We start from the raw sequence: 22810 nt of genomic DNA, 5'->3' as shown, positions 1-22810 counted from the left end.
AAGAGGCGAGTTTGGAATATGGGGTTTAGAGTACCTCCAAATTTCAGGTGAACAAGAGGTAGTATATAGGCTGGAAGAAAGCTCTCTTCTCTCTCTAGAGGACTCCCTCAAGTTTCCTCTCTTCCATCCCCCTTTGAACTCGGATTAGATCAGTATTTATAGAGGAAGGAAGGGGGGTCAGGTCTGAATTCGTTCAGCCATAGTGATTGGAATTCAACAGAGGTTTTTCACACAAGTAGGCAAAGATTCTTCAAAGAAATAAATGTCCAATCAAGTTTACCTATTTGGTGAAACATTTTCTTTGATTTAGGGGTGGTTTTCATGTGTTTTGTGCATCCAATGGGAGTTTGGGGCGTGTCAGACGTTGCAGTCTCGTATTTGGGGCTAATAGTAGCAAAAAACATAAATTTGATGAACTTTGAGGTGTTATTTTGTCTTTTCTTGGTCTTAAGTAGGGGTCTGTTTAGTATTTTAAGCTTTTTAAGCCTATTAGGCTATGATTGATTGGTACAAGTGTTTCAATGGGGTTAAGTAAGGAGCTGACGTCAGTCCCTACCCTCTTAAGATTCTAGGTTGGACAGCTAATGTGGCAGTTAAATCCGGTGCATCGAAATGATATCTTTCTAGTTTAACAATCAAACGGATGAATCTGGTCATGAAATTTGGCATAATGGGGTTTCTGGGTCTCTAAACACAGTTGTAATGTCTGATTGATCAAATAGGCTTGGGATGATTGAGGTCTATGGCTGACATGTTCGGACAACGAGATTTGCTGAAATATAATCTTTATTTGATGAAGGGACAACCGGGGGAATTTTGGGATGAAATTTGGTGGGTTGGCACTTTTGAACATTCTGAATCTAATGGAAGTGATGGATCTTTGATTAGAGGTATAGATTAATTGATTTAGTTTCAGATCATGGTCTTAGCTTATGGTTTTCCAATCAACAAGAGGGTCTGAAATGGAATCTTACTTTTTTAATGGTCAAATGGAGGTGTTTGGTCAAGAAATTTGACATGGTGTGGTTTTCTAGGTCTCAGAACATAGTGGTGAGGTCTGATTGGTCATATGAAGTTGGGATGATGGATGATAGGCTCTAATTAATGAGATTTGTTGGAATAGGATCTAGGCTTGATGAGGGGTTAAACGGGGGAATTTTGAGATAAAATTTGGTATGTAGGCATGGATTAGGGTGAGAAATCAAGTGGATGGTTATGATCTGAGAAAAATATGGTCAATCTTGGTAATCATTCAGAGCCATCTGAATGGGATCTTGATATTTTTTTGCGGTTAGTTGTTATAGATTTGTGGTGGGAATCGCTAGTCGATTGTTTCCTAGTGATCTTGGGGTGATGGATATGTTGGATTTGATTTTGGAAGAGTTGGAATTTGGATATCACATAGATCGGGACCGTTAGAATGGAAGGAAGTTGGCATGACGAACGATGGATCTTTATAGTTTAATCATGAAAAGTGATATGTAACAAAGTTGTAGTTTTCCAAGTTTGGGGATAATGTCTGATCAAGGTTCTTATTTGTCTTGTGGATTGCATCAAAAGGGGGGCAGGTTTTAGAGAGAGTCAAGTCAATCTGTTTGTGTTTCTAAGTTTTTGGAGTCTAAGAAGGGGTACAAAGAGGTAGTGTGAAGGGACCGAGCAAAAATTGGATGCTAACACTTGTCTGAACCCCAGGGATGGTGAGGGTGATGGTAATCTGGCCACTAAGGGGCCTTCAGGGTGAATAGAAGTATGATCTTGCCCCCAGTAACGCCCATATCAATGCCCTTGTCAGTGTTGCTTGTTGATGCCATTGAGTACTTAAGTAAAGTAAAGAAGTGAGGTAGGAACTTAGCTTTTGTGTAGCGTTCCCACAAACGACGTCAATTGATGGTGCACAATCTGGTTGCTCCTAGCTAGATGGAAGCTCAGGTGTTGGTTGCTTAGGTGGTCAGTCGAACTGCAAGACAAGTAGGATCAGAGAACCCGAGGTGGCTACCCAGCGTGGTCACTCCGATGCTTAAGTTAGTATTTGCTGTAAGCGAATTGAAAGTTTGAGAATTGGAGAGATAGAATGCACTAAATCGCGCGTACCTGGGTTCTAGGGGTCGGTGCCCTTATATAGATGAGTTGTCGTGGGTCTCATGAAATACCTCCAAGATCCTCGGCCTGCACTGTTAGGAGTCCCTTCCGCCCTGGTAGGTGGATAACGTGCTAGCCAATAAGGCCTATTGTATCTATCCGATCCGAGCAGGATGAGGATAAGTCCTACGGTCGTATGGCATGATCCTGAAGAGCTCGGAGACAATTGGAACACTTCTAGAAATCCGCTATGTGTCACCTCGGTTGGTTGGGCCATCTCAAGCTACTCAGACCTCGGTCCTTGTCGAGGTGCCCGAGTCACCCGAGGTGGCCTGACTCACCGAAGTGATAGGGATTGCTGATGTGGCAAAAAATGCCTAGTCATAGTCCAGTCATCAGGTTGCATCCACGTTTCCACTGTTTAGTGGGTCGGGCCAAATCACCCCTCTTCAAGTACCATTGAAGCTACCAATGCCAATTATACCACATGCAAACTCATTTGTTGTCGTAGGATATATGCCCTCAAATGGACAACCTATGTCTAGAGTTCTAGTGGTGAGATCAAGGAAAAAGAAAAAAATCCATCACTCTGGTCCAACTTGTTAAAACCAAAATCTTATGGTGGTCTTGGGCTATGTGTTGCATCACATTACAATCTCGATCTACCGAGTAATGCTGCAGTGCAATTTTATTTGCACTAGTACATATGTATGAGAGTGCAAATGAAAAAAATGCAAATTTCGGTTTAATTTTAGTTTGGACTTTACTTTATTGCTTTAGGTCTTATTTTACTTATTTTTAATGCAACCAAATAAAGTAAGATAAAATTTGAAACATAAATAAATCAAAACTTGCAGCCAAATTATTTGCACTGCCATAGTTTTGTATCAGTGCAAATGAATTTGCACTGCAACCAAACACAGCCTAGTGTTGGCGTTTTTGAAGCATGCTGACTCTATTTGGGCCGAGATACTCTCCCATAAATATCTTAGAGAAGATTCTTATGGGCATATATATCAATAATACCGCTGGTTCAGGGGTGTCAATTGAACTAAATTTGGTCCAATCCGATCCAGTCCAATGTGAGTCCATTATAAATGGACCACGTCCAATCCAATCCAATGAATGTTTTGGACCGATCCAATTCAATGTCTGGACTATCCAATCTGTTCATATTCATTTTGATTTAGATTGATTTCAATCCAAACATGGTCCATTGACACATATATTCTTATCTTATATCAATGGACCAGATATTGAATTAATCCAACTCAATCCAATATAAATTTGTTATGGACGGACCAGGTCCAATCCAATCTAATAAATATTTTGGACCGGATTGGTCCAATCCAATATGTCTTGTTGGTCTGTCCAATCCGTCAAAATTGATTTTGGACTGGACGGATAAGTGAGGTTGAACGGTTAAGATAAGATTGGAGTGTTGAGATGAAGTGATAAGCATGACCGCATGAGGTTGAGTTAGTTTACGAGATCACATAGAGTTTTGGTTCGAGTGGGAATTCTCTACATCTTTCCATATTTACGATGTAATTTCCTTATTTGAGCAATGTAAATCATTTCACGTTCTCTGTTATTTTATAGTCTGATCAGTTTTATGCATGTTAAAGAAATGCTAAAACATTATCACTACTAGGTCATGGGTGGTCTATATGATTTTTCAAAGAACTTTGGTGTGGACCGAATTTCTTTCTCACACCACTTAATGCCGATGTTGGTGCTGATGTCAAAATAGGCAACATCCATGATCCAGCCAGCAACATTTGCTACCCTCACAAGATCTTAACATTGTGCGGGGTTTTCCTTTATCCAGTGCTGATACAAATTTAGAAGACAACCTAGTCTGGTGAAAGACACTTAGGCGCCATTTGCTTTTTGCTAAGTTATTTACTCAGGTAAATGCGGTTATCTGGGTAAGTTTTTCCTAGGAAACACTTACCCAGGTAAGTGCATTTACCCATGTTCTTTTATTTCTCATGTAAATAAGGCAATGATCATTCTAACCATAAAAATCCATTAGTAAAAGGGATATTTTTGTCCCATTCAAGTGTTGGCAACTTTCCCCCCGAGTGGGAAAGTTATTTACCCACCTTGGAGATGGGCCTAAGAAAGTAAACTTTCCCTAGGCCCCACATAAATCTAAAAAAAGAACATGGGATTCTTGGTCAATGGGAACCAAAATCTCATTGACTAACTCTCCCCCCTTTCAAAATCCGAAGAAAAAACGCCCCCTTAGAGGAACATTTTCATCTTCATCTACCCACTGCAGGACATGCAGTGGCAGGATTTATGGGCTAACAACACTTCCACCAGCTATTAAACTTTTTTTTTCATGGAAATGTATACTAGATATCTTTCCTACTAAGCTCAACGTTGCACATCATCGTGTTAGAATAACTCTCATCTGTCATCTTTGTGATGCAACGAATGAGAACCTCCTTTATATCTTATTCTATTGTCCATTGGCACAAGTAGTATGTACAACTGGTATACAGTTCAAGGTACATCAGTTGCATTTCAGAATGATAATCGAGTATGTGTTTGTAATAGGTTTCCTTACCTTTCCCTTTTCTTTCTCTACCTTTTCATTCAAAGTAAAGATAGCCCAAGGGCGAAAAGGCCCTTTGGCTGCGTTTGAAAACGATGCAAATATGTAGAGTGTAAAATGGTTCATATAAATTGCAAAGTTGGGTTAGAGTTTTGCACCAACAAATTGACCTTCTTACCAAACATACTTTTAGCTGTAATGGATGCAAACATGAATTTCAATAAAGCATATGCTTTTTTATCAAAAGCCCACTTGAATGCAAATTTACTTCTTTTTTATTGATGTACTTTTACATCTTATTATCAATGTAAATATGCATTGGTTTATCATTTGTCAATGCATAAATGTAATGTTGCCAAATACAATCAAAAGTGAACCAAAGTGCAAATTTACCCTGAATCGGGATTTACACTCCATTTGCATCGTTTCCAAATGCAGCCAGACTCAGTTTGGAAGGAGTGCAAATACAAATATATAGAGTACAAATACATACAAAATAATACAAAATACAAGGTTTTGCATTCTACTTATTTGTATTTGTACTCCTTCCAAATGGAGCCTTGTGCAGAAGTATTATTCCTCAAAACAAACTTGTATCATTCCAAAGAAATTACAGCAGCAATTCAACCTTGGCATCTCTTTTGAAAAAGAAAATAACAAAAGAAGAAAAGTTTCTAGGTGAGGATAATCATCAACCCAAGTTAAGAAAGAAAACTTCTCAACAATTATCTTGCTAGTTGCATCATATGCCTTGGAAGCTACAGTTAATCTTAAGCTTTTCTTTATTTCCTTTTCTTTTCCAGTTCCTTGTTTTGGACAAAAATAGGTACGGTATCTCAGTTTCTGTAGAACATTTCCTGAACAGATATCTTGCATCATATGCCCTGAAAGTTACAGTTGCCTTGTTTTCTGTTTTCCTTTTTCTTTTTCAGTCCCAAGTTTGAGATGAAAAATGGGTAAATTTCAGCATTTTTACAGAACCACCATTTTCAACAATAAACTATAAAAAGAAAAAACTGAAATGGTAAGAATTAAATAGCAGCACTTCTGTGTTTTAGAAGCAAGAAAATATATACATATAATCCATATATATAGAAGCATGATTTGCTCAGTCTAGGTAGACAGATATCATATGCAGCATATTTTTATAGATAATGAAATGTCACACTAATTAGTATAGTCACAGAAATACTTCACTAAATTCCTAGTCATATGTTCTGAATAGAAACGCCTTGGTGAATTTAATCAACAAGGCATCCTCCATTGGACAAAACAAAAACATTAAAATTTTAATCACAAAGAGAGTCAAAGAACTACACAAATGTATCATTATTTCTCTGGACTTTTGTATGCTGGACTGAAATTGCAAGGATCAGCATCAATGAGCATCTTCACTACATCTCTCATTGTAGGACGCAGAGAAGGAAGCTTTTTAGTGCAGAGAATAGCAATCCTCAGTACCTTGATCATGTCATCTTCAACAGAGTTTGACACCTTATGATCAAGTATTTTAATGACATCATCCCGAGAATCAAGATGAGTAGAAACCCAATAAACAATGTCTTTTCCTTCTCCATACTCAAGTTCAATTGGACGTCTACCAGTTACTAATTCTAGCAGGACCACACCAAAACTGTATATATCACTCTTTTCAGTCACTTTGAGAGAATAAGCAAATTCTGAAAGACATAAAAGTAATTTACAGTAATAGTTAGTAACTCAGTGCATGTCTATATGGTTCAACATATTAGTCTACCTAATAATTCCTTCATCATTATAAATATGAAGGTTATGCATAAAAAAAAAGAAAAGGCAAACCATTACCCTAATCCCTATACAAGAGAAAAACATGAGAAAGGAACAAAATAGAGATTCTAGAACTAGATAACTATTAAGAAATAAGAATTCAGAATTTAAGTATTATGAATTTAGGTTGTTAGGAATAAGCTCCAAGCCCAACAACATGAGCAACACACAAATAACCTATTGCATTATCCATGCATAACAACCTCAAGTTGTTAAGTCATTGTAATAATAAAATTTCAAATGTTTGTTATCATACAAATATCTGTATATGATTTCATATAAATACAAGATATCAAGGAACTCATGAGTGGTTGAGTTGCCTGTCCATACTCTTTCTCTAATCAAGGTCACAAATAAAAGATCATTTATCAGTACCTGAAGGCAGGAAAAAAAGGAAAAGAGAAACTGGTTGTTATTGGTCAATGACAAAAAGTAATGTTTCTTTGAAAATATATACAGATATTAAAAAGATCACTACTCCATACATGATGGTTATTAAGCTTCCACTCACTTGGAAACAAGGATAGAATCTTGGCATTTGAATCATTGGATTTTTTGGAAAGTGTCTTAAAGCATACACATGGGAAGAATGCGGCTTTAGGCTTAGGGGAAGAAGCATTGCTATGGAGAAATTAAATCTCCTTAGCTATAACTGTAATTAATATGTTTCTCTTTACCCATGGAGTTAGGCGTCATGCTTAATCTCATAAAATCTTTGCATTTATCCTTTTGTTTCTTTTCTATTTGTTCTTTATTTTCCTGCAGTTTCATCAATCCCCAATATCAGCACACAATATTATTTCATATTGATACTATGGAGAAATTTCTCTTTGCAATTTTTTGGATGTCTTTTCATGTTTGTTCTCTCAATTAAACCTCCTTAGTAATCAGTGTAATTAAACTGTTGGTCTTTATCCATGGAGATAGGCATCCTTCTGCATCCCATAAAATCCTTCAACCTGTCCTTTTGTTTCTTTTCTATTTATTGTTTATTTTCCTGGTGTTTCATCAATCCCCAATATCATTCTTCTGCACAACAATACTATTTCATACTAATACTAGATGTGCCCACATTTAGTACCCATAAATAATACTGGACAAGAATGTTAAAGTTGAGCTAGGATTCCTAGGAATACTTGGTATGCTTGCAAAAACTTACTCAAGTCCTCAGGTCATCCACATTATATCCAAAACTAGCAACATAATTGTCTCTATATTAGAGTCCTCATGATACAACAAGTTTCTCCAATGTGATATTATTTTGCAGGCCTTGAATGCTAAATTACTCAAAAGTCTTGGAAAATGCAAGCCTACAAACCCTAGACGCAAAAGCAAGGTATACAAAGTGTACATAGGACCTAAATTGAGACATTCATCATTACCTAAAAAACATAGAAAACTCGTAAAATAATTCAGGAAATATATATACATATTTGAAAATAAAACAATTCAACAACTCAAATTGCAGAACACTGAATTGGCCCATCATTTGATCATTGCAAGTTATGGAGACGTTAGATGATTAATGAAAGTAAATGCAATAGATATTTGGAGATGCTAGATGATTGATTCTTATTAACAACAGGAACAAAAATCTTTGAAGAAAGAAACCAATAGAATGATGCAAAAGAAAATTTTCCTGAACAGAAACATTGAATAACCAAAAAATACATAGTTTTATGGCTTACCAGGAGCAATGTAACCATGAGTGCCAGCAAAACAACTAGAATCATTAGGAGACGCTGCTACAGTCTTGGCAATTCCAAAATCAGCAATCTTTGGTTCATAATCCTCATCAAGTAAAATGTTTGTAGACTTTATATCCCTATGAATAATAGCCGGTGAACAATCATGGTGAAGATATGCAATCCCCTTTGCAGCTCCAACAGCAATTTTGTACCGTTGCAGCCAATTTAATTCTGGATGTCCACCTTTGAATTGCCGCTGAAGAGCTTGAAACAAATTTCCATTTTCCATGTACTCAAAAACCAAAAAGTTCAAGCCCCCTCTCATCAAGCAAGCAAAGAGCTTCAGTATATTTCTATGTCTGATCTTCCCCAGAATCTCCATTTCTGCTGTCAACATTTTCATTTCTTTTCCCTTCCATAGTTGCTTCACAGCCACAGATCCCCCACTGGTCTTCAAATCCACTCGATAAACTTTTCCTGTACTTCCACTTCCAATTAAATTATCCTCATCCAAGTTGCATATTTCTTCTGCATCAAATTCTGCTTGGTGATAAGACTCAATTTTCCAATTTGGATCTTTTTCCTGACCCTCTTCAAGATCCTCTTCCTTGTAAGATTGGTTAAGCTTGAAATTTCTGTAACTCACAAACAATAAACCACCTATGAAAATAACCATGGCTGATACTACTATGAATATCAAAGCCAATTTATTTTCAAAAAGATTTTTGTGGTCATGGCTTATAATGCAAACAGCCATTTGGGAATTTATCTGATTCCTGATTCTTTCATCAGCACAAAGCCCCATATTGCCCAGAAATGCCTCATTTCCACCCATCACCAAAAGGTCAGAAGGAACCTTACCATATAACTGGTTTTCAGAAAAATCAATGGCACTTAGCTTCAACTTCTGTAGATTTTCTGGGATTACACCTGAAAGCTTGTTTTGTGAAAGATTCAGAGAATTCAAAGAGTTTAACTGGGAAAGTACTTCAGGGATATCACCATTAAGAGAATTCCTGGCAAGATTCAAGTCCACCAATCTGGTACACTTACCCAATTCTATTGGTATTGATCCTGTCAACAAGTTCTCCTCTAAATGCAGTGATGACAGTTGCTTTAAATCTCCAATTTGGGAAGGTATTGACCCAGAGAATGTATTATTATTTGCAGAGAACTTCCCTAACTGAGTAAGCTTACCAAGTTCTGGTGGGAGCAGACCTGAAAATTTATTGTTCCTTAACCACAATTCAGTTAAGCTAGTGGAAATCCCAATATCTAAAGATATTCCTCCACTAAAGCCATTATCTCCAAAATCTATGATATTTGCATTGGGTAATCCCCAAGTCCCATTAGAAATTGGCCCAGATAAGCGGTTCTTGTTGATCCTTAACCTCAGCAGTGACTTGCATTCAGCATATGTTTCTGGGAAGTACCCAGAGAAGTCATTATCCAAAGCAAGTAAGAACCTCAAGCTTTTATTTTGACATAAGAATCTGGGAAACCCACCAGAAAACTTATTCTCAGATATATCAATACTGGTGAGTGGAGAGAATCGACCAAAATTTGCTGGAAATTCTCCTGAAAATCTGTTCCTGTAAATAGAAAAGGACTCCAAATGTTGCATGTCTCCAAACCCTTGTGGAAGTTCTCCTGAAAAGTTGTTTTCATAAAGCTGAAAAATCGCCAAATTTTTCAGGGTGCCAATCTCAGGAGGCAATGTTCCAGACATATGGTTCATGGAGATGTCAAATTCACGCAAAAGGGTGAGCTTTGTAAGATCTGGAGGGATCTCACCAGTGAGATTGTTTGAGTAGAGCTCAATCTTTTTGAGGTTCAGCAAATTTGATATTGCTTTTGGAAACTCTCCAGTGAGATTGTTGGTTGAAAAATCCAATGTTTCAAGAGCTGTCAATTCTAAAATGGATTCTGGGATCTCCCCTATCAAATTAGACCCAGCCAAATAAAGAAATGTCAAGTTCTTCAAATTCCCAAGACTTCTGGGAATTTCACTCTCATCAAAGTCATTCTGGCCAAGAGAAAGCCAAGTCAAGCCCGTTAAATTCCCCACCCAACTCGGAAACCCACCAGAAAAGTAATTATCTTCCACGTCAAGAGCCTCCAAGCTCTGTAATTCAGACAAATCAGGCAGGGTTCCTGTGAGTTCATTACCGCTAAGATTGAGAAGTCTGAGATTTCTGCAACTGGTTATCTCAGAAGGAAGTTTCCCAGAAATTGAATTCGACGCGAGATTGAGGGTACTCAGACTCTCGAGCTTAGAGATGGAAGGAGATATCTCTCCCGAGAGGGATTTATTTTCAAGGGTGACATTTATAACCTGACCAGAATCGGGATCGCAAAAGATTCCGGTGAAATCACAGGGAGATTCAGAATCTCTCCAGCTCTCCAAATAGCCGAGGGGATCTTTCAACTGCTTTTTGAACTGGAGGAGGGCTTCTGTTTCAACCGTTATGGCCTTGGACGGCGGGAAGAGAGAAACGAAGACAAAAATCGCTATTATAAAACGGAGGCAAAGTGGGCATTGTGCCATTTTGAAAATTACCGAGGACAAATATGTCATTTAACTATTCGAACCTTCACGAGAACCTTTCTGACGAAAGACGACATGCTTCCCTTTCATCGGCATCGTTCTTAGTTTCTTAGAACTATTAACACCTGCACCAGACAAAAATCAATCAGAAACCGTAAAGGCATACACAGAAAAGAGAATATATTTTGACTAGATCGCCTGCCCCACTTTGCACGCCCCGCTGGCGCCCCACTGCCCACTATACTTTTTTATTTAGCTATGCAAGAACCAAAGGAATCCAGATTCCCTACCGCCCACACGGACACCGAGCAGGAATACCGAATATCAACTGATTTCGGATCATCTTAAAAAAAAAAAAAAAACTGATTTCGGATCATCTTAAAAAAAAACTGATTTTGGATCATCTTAAAAAAAAAAAAAAAAAAAACTGATTTCGGATCGGTTTCATATCGGCATGCACCTTTAACCGCTTTTTTTTTGTTTTTTAGGTCCTCACTATTTTTGAAATAAGTCAGACCCAAAATACTTAAGGGCAGTTTGATAAATCTTTTTAGGAAGATCTTTTGGTAGTTGACAGTCAAAAGATGCATTAAGCTTTTACATTAAGATCTGCCTAAAGCCCATTTGGTTAAAGTGTGTCTTTTCATACAAAAATTGAATAGAAAAAAAAAACACACTTACACACAAAAACTCTATTTGGAGCTTTCCAAAAAGTACACATTTTGGGCTTCGCATTTTACTGGCTAGATCTACCAAGAACCAAATGAGAAAAGACTCAATTATAATCTGCCGGACTTGTAAATAACTGACATACTACACGAAAAAGCACACCAAACAGAGCCTTAGGCTATATTTGATTTGAAGGAAAATGTAGAAAAATGAAAAAAAAGGATAAGAAAACCTATACAAGATTTGTAAAAATTTCCTTACCTTTCATTTCTTTTCCCTACTTTTTTCCTTTCTTTCCCTGTTTTATTGTAGGGGTGTATCAGAAAGTTACCAATGTTATATGCATCGGCTAATACACCTATATAAATGATGAAATTTATTCTAGGCCAAACCTAAACCCATGCATTCCTAATCTTAGGGGTACAAGTCGGATAGACTGGTCCTGGTTTAAGCTCAACCCAGACCCAAGGCTAAGAATTGAGTGTAATGCCTAAATCCAAACAAGCCAAGGGTCAAATTAAATTTGACCAACCCCAAACCTAATCCGTACTAATTTTAGTATACTCAGGTTGGGCTTAAGTCCCTAGGCCTAAGGTTTAAAGTATTGATACATATCGATCTGTATTGGCCCATATATATCATTCTAGGACCTCTCCAATATGCCCCTACAGTGGATGTAGGAGGGGTCTGACCAGTTCAGGGGAAAGAGGAACCTTAAACCAGCCTTCTAAACCGGTTTTGAAAAAGATTAAGAAAATAAAAAAAAAAAAAAGTATCGATTCGCCTGAGTATCAGACGCATCGATATTTTGAAGCTTGCCTAGGTCAGGTTTATGGGTCGGATTAAATTTACTCGATAACTAGGTCCAGATCCAGCACAAAGAAAGAAAACCCAAGCCCAACTTCTATCAAATTGTGAACTGATCAGTGAGCTCGGCTTAAACTCATCACAACAACGTGCAAAAAATTATTCGGGCTCAAGCCGATCCCTGAATAATCAACCAAATTAAATTAGGGTTGATAACTGGACAGAGTAAACCCGTCCGTTCAATGGTGGGCCCACTGTCCGGATCCTTGATCTGCAGTGCAGGCACCGAGTCACCGACGCTCCTGCAGTAGCCCACAATGGCCCATAGACCATGCACTTCGTCCTTGCAGAACAACGAATTCAAGCAGAGGCCCCACATGCTTTTTGAATCGTCAGAATGGAATCCATTTTTCATTTGGCACTAAGTCAGAGACCAATCCAATCCCTCAATCCTCAAATACGACGCGTCGAATATCAAAGACTTTTCCTCTACAAATGTACGGCCAAGATCTGACCTTTCAAGAAAGAACCCAAGTAGAGTACTAATTCTGTCCGAATACGACTACGGCATAAACACCTTTCAACTCGTTGTTTTCTAGCATTTTCTGCTAGTTAGAGAACATAAATTGGTGCATATGCAACGCGTTACAGACAATATATGATCATGGAATGGTCTACTTTTTATGGACCCATTGTCTGTACGGGGTGAACGTCTGACAACACTTGCCAGGTGACACCTATATAGAAGATCTTTATCCACCATCTAAGGTTCAAAGTCCAAGCATGTTTCACAGAATCACTGAAACATTGATGAAATCGGACGGCTGAAAAATTATATTTTTGGAGTATGGATTAGGATCGCTCATTCAATGACGGAGGGTTTTGATCAACTTGAAACGTGGCACATTTCAGTCATGGGCCCCACCCTGCAACTACGGAATGGACCTCTAATAGGCTTTTACCCAGATAGCAAGCAAGAAGTAAGAACCATCACTAGGAACAAGATGGACTCACGAGATTGCTAAGCTGCAACGAGGGAAAAGAGGGGAAAAGGAATCATTCCATTACATTCGTAATATGGACAGATGAAGAAAAAATTTTCAGGAAAAAAACTGCAAATTTTCAGGGTTTATTTTTCCAACGACTTTCTCATTAAAAAAATCATGGTGACTTTCTTTAATGTTTCCTGAGAAACCAATCTGAACCCTGATCCTTCAAGGAACAAAAAACGATTCAGAGAAAAAAAAAACACTCACCTTTGAACTTGGTCGAATGGAGTGGACTGAATGATTCTCTCATTCAAACATGATACCCTCCCCTTTTTCTCCATCAAACCCAGAAAAATATATCAGAATGAAATCTCTACAGAAACCTACTTCTCAAGCACTGGGATAGAAAAAGAAAAACCCAAACATTTCTATGTCGATTTTTCAGCAAAAACTCGGAAATTGCTTCAGACTACTAAAGAAACTCTCCAATGGAAGAAAATAATTGGAAAACATTTTCAATCTGGATGGGGAGTTCTGGTCCTTACCGAAAACAAGCGACATGTGTGATTCCAAATCTCTCCAGCATCTTACTCCTTTTCGCCAGGAGATGGAATTTTCCTGAGCAAATCCAGCCTCGAGCTAGAAACTCAAAAAGGTTTTTATTCCTCGAAAGCTGAAATCTGTACACATCTGATTCTTCTTAAGGTGTTTCGAAGCAGGGTTTCGTAACGCTCGTTGGAAATCCGCTTTGAAATGCTAAATTACTCGGAAAAGCAACAAAAAGAGCGCCTTAAAATATCTCTCTTCGCAGTAACAGAAATTACAAACTTCGAGACGAGATACCGCGGATAATAGAGAAAAGAAATTAACCACTGGAGTGAAGCTCAAGAATCAAGAGAGACAACAGCTTCAGAGCTGCTCAGAAGAATTAAAAACCCATCGAAATTTCCAACAGTGGCCAGATTTTTTTTCCACGAGAAAAACCTGGAGAACTGCAAAGGGCGCCACTCAATTAATGTGGAATTTCCGGGAAAGGAAAAGATTTTACAACATGCCGACACCACCGATCCACCTCGAAGCGAAGGTGGTTGCTGGTGATTCAGTGATGGAGTTTAACAACCATTCGGTACTCCACAAATCATATATCACAATCGTCTACCTTCCCAGAAAATGCATGACCACGATCCCAGGGTCATATAAGTTTAAACTTACCGAACCAGCCGGTTGGGCCGATTTTTGGTTCACTCTTCATACCCAACCCAACATCCAGAATTCGTTCATACACGTGATTACTTGTTAAATGCACTCAAGCTCTTTGAGAGATATTCTCATCGTGTTTGAAGGAATATCATTTTAATGTTTTGCCCAATTTATTTATTATTGAGTTTATATGATGTTGAATGGTGCTTAATAGTACGCTCAGTTTGGAAAGAGTATAAATATAAATATATACAAAATAATACAAAATATAAGGTTTTGTACTTTTTATATTTACATTTGTATTCCTTTTAAACTGAGTCTTAGGCTCAATTTGAAAAGAGTATTTCGAAACTAAGACTTAACAATACTATTCAATAATATTTATCCTTCCAAACTGAGTACTAAACAGTATCTCTATTTTTTAGTTATTTAGGCTAAGTTTGGAAGGAGTACGTAGAATGCAAAACCTGTATCTATTTACATTGTAGATATTTGCACTTTGTACTCTTTTGACCTAAACAGATTAACAGATAAACGGGCTTCTTAAGAAACAGCTAAACCAGCTCTTTTTCTGATCAAAATAACTGCTTGTATACATAAAACGTTCAATAGAAATTTTTTGTGCTTTTCATAAACAGAGATTTTGATACAAAAAGACCTGTAAAGCTTTAACGTTTTCCAGACTGACTTTTAGCTTTCCCAACATAAAAAGCACAGCAAAAAATACCATTGGAGAACACTTCAAAAGCAGGCTGAATTCCGTTTGAACCGGTTCATGACTGATTTGATTTCAAATTGATAGTAAACTCAAATCGTATTTATCCATATGTCAAGTATTGGTGTCAAACGCAAGGTGCCAATGGTTGATAAGGACTCTTGTAGTGGAGACTTGGGATCAAATCGCACCTGTTACAGGGTGGTTATGGATAGGAGAATGTGTTATGCAACGTTTTCGAATCGTTGTTGACCCGAATGGTCGGAACGTTCGGCCTGGGAATCGTCCAGGCAATCGGTTCCGTTTTACCCAAAATCCAAAATCTGGTAAAAAATCATTGAAAAAGTCAATAAACCGTTGACCCAAAAGATCAAATCATCGACTCATTCAATGATTTTTGACCTTTTTTATTTTTTAATTTTTTTAATTTTACTATTAAAATGATTCATCTATTTGAACCGGACAGTTGGACCGTTAATCCAAAAACTGGTGGGCTGAACTGTTCTGTTTCTACGTTGTTCTTTAAAACATTGGTGCTATCCCATTGTGTAGCCCTTCAAAAATATTGAAAAACAAAACAAAAAAAAAGGAATGGTGCCAAATTATATCGATAGGTCAATTTAGGGTCTCTCAAATAATGATTATTTTTTTATTTATCAAAAAAATAATGATTATTTTTGCAACATATATCTTCATTTTCTCCTCTTCCATCTTCTTTTATCTAATCATTCGCAGTTTCTAGTGGGATTGTCTATGTCTCACTTGTGGGGTTAATTTCGACCGATCACGTGTGGATCGGCCCCAACGGGCCGACTTACATCGAACCACCTGTGGCCATGTATTAGTCAAAACCATGGAAACGAGACAATTTTGCAGCCTGATGTTGCCCACACAATTCTGCAACCTGTTGCCCATACTTGTAGCTCCGATCGGTTGGACATAAAATGGAGGAAAAAAAAGTAATTTCCTAAAATTGCTTTTTTTATCTTATTTCCTAAAATTGCCATTTTTGCATTATTTGGTTACACTTATACATAAAGTTGCTCAGCAAGTGACAATGGTTTTTGTTTTATTTGTTTTTATTTTGAAAAAAATAAGTAAATTTTGTTTCAAAAATATTTAATTCATGTTTTTGGTACCATAAAAATAATGGTTTAGAATAAAACAAATTTTGTAAATAAAAGATATATAATTTATGAAACATAATATTAAATAGTTATATGAAAACACTAAGGATACATTATTATTCCCTTTTTACAGTTTACAAAAAGACTATTGTTCGCTTAGAGGGGATAATGGGCTTATGGGCATGAGTTTTATGAGTTTCATTGTATGCCAAATTTATTTTATTTTTTTTGAAAAAAATATAGGATCATATCATTTTTCTCAAACCCCATTTATATGATCTATACGAGACAAATATGACATGAGACAATAATTACTGGTCCAACCCATTGTTGAACCGGATTTAAAGAATGTCAGTCCGGTTCAGAAGGTGCAGTACTGGTCCCCCGGGAAAAGGCTATCCAAACACTACATATTTATTCCTTCTTGTAATACAATTATGATTTTACATTGACTCAACATAGCTCCAGTCGCACTAGACCAGTATCTCAGCACCCACTAAGCAATAATCGGTGAAAATGATATCCAGAGTTGACGAGATGTTCTGGTCCATGCACAATCGTAGTGGCTCACAAAACATTTTCAAAATTTTACTATTTTTCTGAAAAAACGATTTTACCCTTTTGAAGTTCCTTAATACCAAACCTGTGTCTTCAAGAAAATTGGGTACTTTAATTTTGATGATGGCCTCGCCATCCTATTATTTAATTTTAGGGTAAATTTATGATGCCGATTAGGCATCCAACGAGTTTTAACCAATGAATCCCCATGAGTTTTGGTCAATAGCTTCTAAATGCTATCATTTATGCTGATTGATTTTGGAAGTATTCTATAGTGTGGATAAAAAATTGAGTGGTATATTCTTAATTATATCACACCCATATATAAGTATGGCTGAGAATACACCATACAACAACACAATAGGCATTTTGTAATGTGGACCAACATAGGTGTCTGAACCACACTACACCCATATAGGTGTAGATCTGTAGGGTGTGGTATGGTGTGGTTTGGGCCACACCTTGTGTTTTGATTCCATGTAGATATACAATGTGAGATAATCTAGGACATCGTCGATGAAGAGTAATATATTTTTTTCTTAAATTTTTAAGTAAAATACAGATTAATTTAATATGTGATCAAATTAACCATAATTTATATGAATTAATAAAAAATAAAATTCCTACTTCTAATACCAATTAATAATTTGTAGTGGTAAGATAAATATTATTAATTAAATATAAAACAAATAATTAAAAAATATTGTATGAATTAACATACTTGCGAAGTACCAGATAAAGAAAATAGAAGAGCATGTGGCATGATTCTAAGCTCGAATTAATTAGTGTGACCGATATTTTTGAGTGTGGTGTAATCCACACCACGAGATAATGGATTTCAAACCACACTACATAATAATCGAGTGCATCAAAGTGGTATGATGTGATTTAAAACCCACTATCTCGTGAATTGACTACCCTACCGAATGCCACCGTTAAGAGTTTTTTCAGTGTCATGCTTTTGGTTTTTATAAGGTTTAAAGTTAGACAGACATATTGATATATATAAGCTGATATGATTTTAATTGTATGCTGCCTATTCAAGAACCATACGTAGTTTTTAGACCGAGTTCTTTGAGTCACATGGCATGGGTGGAATAACAATTTCGGTGCTACTCCACGGATATCTATAGTATTAGCCGATTTAATAAAATCAGTATTTTTTAAGTATCCATGACATTTATATTAGTTTTCTAATTAAGATATATATGCATCTTTTAATTTTTTTGTCATATTTCAATATTTTCCCAAGTGTATTTTAGACGTGTCTTCTGGGCTCTGGCGGTTCATAAGCCATTAAAAGGTATATTTTTTTTATGTATTTATATATACTTTAATATGGTCAGTTAAGCTTCCGATTTAATGTTATTCATGTAATTTTGGGATTATAAAGTATTTTTAAGCCCCAAAGCTGATTCCAGTTAACTCAGCTTACTGGGATAGAATAAAATCTCGAGGGAGGGACCTAGTCCAGCACCATTGGTTACATATTCCAAAATTTGCAAAAGAAAAAGATGAACAACTTTATTTCAGTTCCCTTGTAACATAATTTCTCGAGATAGCATCAAGATGCTTGAGACTTGGCATCGACAGCAACTTGGTGATGACTATGGAGTCTCCTACGAGAATAAAATCTTAATGCATTTATCAATGTTTCGAGAACTGGATCGGACATTGATCCGGTAAAGGCAGAGATTCACGGGTTAGAGATTTGATCGAGGTTGAACCGGAGGTTCGAATCATGCTGATATAATAAATTATATATCGAATTTTCAAAGTTTAAGAGAATATGTCCACAATGGAAACAAATACATCTATAAACAAAGTTTAAGACTCAATCCTAACAAATTAAATAGTATAAAATTATAAATTAAACACAATTTTTTATCCTAATTCCTAAATCACAATATTTAATTATTAATTTATTTCTACAAAATTCAAAATATGATATCAATTTATTGAAATTTAAATTTCATTGTTTTTGTATTTCTGTTCCGAGCTTTGAAGGGGGCTTAGACTAACCTGGAACTGAACAAGTAGGTGGGTTGTCTTGTCTATTGTGTAAGAATTTGGTGGATTAAAAGGCTAAAATAAAGACTAATCGAATTTGAGCAAACATGTAAACAACACTAATGAATGTTAACAAATTTTTGAATTCAGAAATTAAAAAATAAATATTTAAAATTTAAAATAAAATAAACTGCTAAAGATTGCAGAAACAGGTGTCTGGCGGTGAGAGGAAGAGGAGGAGAAGGAGAAGGAAAGAGGAGAAGAGAGAACCACTATCACACAGTGGCGGTGAACAAACCATCACCCTAGAGAAAGAGGAGGAAGAGGAGGAGAGCAAATGACCAATGGAGTTGAAGGGATACGATCGATGAACAGACCACCGGCAAGAAGGAGGAGGAGGAGGAGGCGGAGGAGGAAGAGGAGAGAGAGAGTACCTAGCGTCGTTGGCTATTGCTTGAGGCGGTTGACAGCGAGGCAACGAGTTGCAACTATTGCTAGTGGTGGAGGAGGAGATATTCGATCATGGTTGGAGTTCGAACGAAAGAGAATGAGGGACGAGGGTTTTGGGAATTTTGATTTGGTTTAGGTTTGTAAATTAAGAACTTAAGTTTTGTTTGGTTAAATTTTGCATTTTTTGTCCTTTTGTGATAAAAATTGGGGTGTAATAAAAATCAGCCGATTATGCAAAACTGGGACTGGTTCACCGGTTTCTAAATTGAACTGGATGGGTGGACAGTTTTTTACGGGTTTGGGGGTATGTCTGAACCAGTGAGGGGTCTGGGTCATGGTTCAACCAGTTCAACCAGCCAGTCGGTCTGGTTTTCAAAACATTGACATTTATACATTGAGTTCATGGGATATTAAGATTCCTTCTAATAAGGCATTGGCTCCTGTTTCTTTGGGCTGACAAAGATCTGTTTGGTTTAAATTGTCGTAAGACATTTCTAATAACCACTGACCACTCTATGGCAGCAGTGTTTAGGGATGTTCAACAAAAATCCAAAAGTGAGTTACCAAAAAAAGAAAAAACAAAACAAAAATTCAAAAATCAAACCGAAAAATCTGATTAATGCTCGGTTTGGTTTCAATTAACCTAAAAGAAAAACTGATAGTTAATCAAATGGATCGGTATATACATACATATATATATTGTTTATATATATATATATTAAATAAATTGTTTATATTTATAATATTTATAATATAATATATATTATTTATATATATGTATATATTGTATTTGTATTATATATTTTTATAATATATTGAAAATATAAAAAATTGAGAAACCAAAAAAAGAACCAATTAAAAACTGAATCAATCAACCGATTAATCAATTGGTTTTGATTCACAATTTTTCAAAAACCAGTATTAAAGTTGCAAGTTCGTTTGATTAACCGACCATCCTCAAAGCATTTTGCAACTGTGCATTGGAAACATCTAATGTACACTTTTATTAATCGGAATATATTCCCATGCATGATTGCGAATGGCTGTGAATATGGTGTGGGAACGTTTTAATGAATACTGAATTCAAATTCTTTATTCTGTAACTAAAAAAAATCTATTTATGCTAAAAAACTGAAATAATAAATTATTAAAATATAAGGGACAAAAAATACCCGGTAGCAAACAACCTCTTAATTCACTTTTGTCTCCACTCTCAGTCTCTACAGAGACGTTACCTGTTGCCGTCCCAAAAAGTGATTTTCCTTATATCTAACGAGAGAGAGAATTTGATGCCAATAATTTGCGTGGTATATGTTTATAACTGATAAACGTGAGCTGTAAGTAATGCATAACCAGTACAGCTTTCGTCAGCTTGTGAGTATTTTATTTATTTGCTTTATTAGGGAATTAATAATAAAATAAAATATACTGGTACATTAATGAGACAGTTGGTATTATTAGTATGAAAGGGGTAATAAATGTCTTATAAATAAAGTATTCTTTTTCTTTTTCTTTTTTTTTTTTTCTTATTAAGGTGTACTTATGTAGTGATAGTCCCTTTCTTAATGATTAAGATGTGAGAAGGATGGGGCCTACCATTAAATTATAGGTAAGTGTTATCCGCTTTTGCAACATTAAGACCAAAAAAGGATAGAGTATTGTCGGACCACTGGATTTAACTCCTTGTATTTGTCGTAAAACCATTGGATTATTAGGTGTATTATTAATCGAATAGTTCAGGTTTCATTTTTTTGAGAAGTGCAGAATTTTGAAATTACAGTCCTTATAATATATTAATAGCCCCCTTATAAACTGCATTCTGCTTGTGGATTTACCATAATTCATGGTTAAGATTCATTCCACTTGTACAATGGGGCTAAGAATTTTGAGGTAACAGTCATTTTTCCTTTTTTTTAGAGAGGGGTGGGGGGAGGTAAGTAAAAAATTTTAGGAAAAATCCCATTTTAGTAGCCTAAACTTTGGGGGTGGTGTCAAGTTAGTATCCAAACATTCAAACGTGTCACTACAGTACCTAAACTTTCAAAAAGTGTCAAGTTGGTCCCTGTGTTAACTGACCGTCAATTATTTGTTGAAAATGTCAAAACTATCATTCAAAAGAAGACATTGTTCATTGTCTTCTACCTTGAGACTGAACCGGTTGAGGTGTTTAAGATTCTAAACTAATGAAGTCATTGTCTTCTACCTTTAGATCTGAAACACATTCTTGTCTAATTATGTCTTTGCTTTCAGTTATTGTTTCCCTCTATTATATTTCATGTTTTTACTCTCTTTTTCTTTGAAGATAAATAGTTCATTCTCAAGGTAGAAGACAATGAACAATGTCTTCTTTTGAAGGGTAGTTTTGACATTTTCAACAGATAACTGACGGTCGGTTAACGGCAAGAACCAACTTGACACTTGATGGTGCGCAATCCGGTTACTCCTACCTGGCACTCGCGTGGCTCCTGAGAGGTACCTGAGATGGAGAAGATGAGGAATCCCCGGGGGCTTGCCCGGCGTAAACACTTCGATGCTTAAGTTAGAGTTCTGTGAAAGATGCAAAGAGAGGAAGAAAGCTAAGAGTGCAAATAGCGCGAGTATCAGAAAGTTACCTTTGTTCTTTGGGATTGGGCTACTTATAACATAACTCTGTTGAATCAGGCCCACTAGCCTCTGACAAGGCGGGCATAACCGCCACTGTCGTCCTGCCGCAGTCGTTACAGCCAGGGCTGAGGTGGCATGCGCGGGGCCGTCGTTGCAGGGTACGTACCTGTCAGATGTAAGACACCCTCCAAAGGTGGCAGGCACAACACTATCTGACGAGAGACGTGGTTGCAGTCTCCAAGTTTGTCAAGTATGGTGGTCGGGCAGGAGACCTTCCTGCGATATGCCGAACTGCTCTTTCGCAAGCTACCCTGTACCGAGTTATCCTGCAAGTGGCGAGCTGCCTGTGGAAAGCTACACCGAGCTGTTGAAAGAATGGTAGGATCCATCTAATGGACGCCAAAAAGGTTGCGGAATGGGTGGGTGAATTTCAAATTTTTTTCCTACCTTCTCCCAACTGGGAATCACATTCCCTAAATTTAGAATACAATATTCAAGGTTCCTACTTGAACCATAATCGAACCAGATCTGAACCAAAAGCAAAAGGGAGGAATATACCTGATCCGGAGAAGCAGTATCTCCCAAAGTTGGTGTTCACGCCCAAAGAATACACCAAGATCCGTTCTTGCTGAAGATGACACAGCTGTGGGTGGAACGGAACCAGCAGAGTGCGTCCTACACACTGGATCCTTTGCAAGAACCCTCTGGAAACTCTAAACACTGAATCTTTTCAGTCTTTCTTGCAAGACTGATGTCAAGAACTGATTTATTGACTTCCTATTGCTGCAAAGATCAAATCTTGCAGCAGGGAATGGCGGCGACTGGAGGAGAACTCCTGGGATGAAGATGGCTGAACTGCTTCTCTTCTCTCTGAAGTTTTTGTGAGATCTAATCTCTATTCGTAGGATGTATCTTTGCACACAAAACCCTGGTTTGAAATCTGATGTATTTTTCTCAGGGTTTCTCCTCTTTTCTTCTTGATTAAGAAACCTCC

The 22810-nt window shown here is 36.9% G+C and overlaps 1 protein-coding gene across 1 annotated transcript; it reads right to left on the bottom strand.

Moving 5' to 3' along the window:
* Positions 1–5763: 5763 nt before the first annotated feature.
* LOC104590864 (Leucine-rich receptor-like protein kinase family protein) lies at positions 5764–14327 on the bottom strand. The gene is made up of 3 exons (XM_010249620.3): positions 13698–14327; positions 8140–10812; positions 5764–6324 (listed from the first exon to the last, which is right to left on the bottom strand). Exons 2-3 carry the CDS (start codon positions 10715–10717, stop codon positions 5975–5977), a joined length of 2928 nt encoding a protein of 975 aa, XP_010247922.1. The 5' UTR covers positions 10718–10812; positions 13698–14327; the 3' UTR covers positions 5764–5974.
* Between the last annotated feature and the right edge of the window lie 8483 nt (positions 14328–22810).

This window comes from Nelumbo nucifera, chromosome 5 (genome assembly GCF_055504915.1).
Source record: "Nelumbo nucifera cultivar China Antique chromosome 5, China Antique-T2T, whole genome shotgun sequence".
In the NCBI taxonomy this organism is placed as follows: domain Eukaryota; kingdom Viridiplantae; phylum Streptophyta; class Magnoliopsida; order Proteales; family Nelumbonaceae; genus Nelumbo; species Nelumbo nucifera.
Note: the sequence above shows the minus strand (reverse complement) of the source record. Positions and strands in the feature narration are given on the sequence as shown.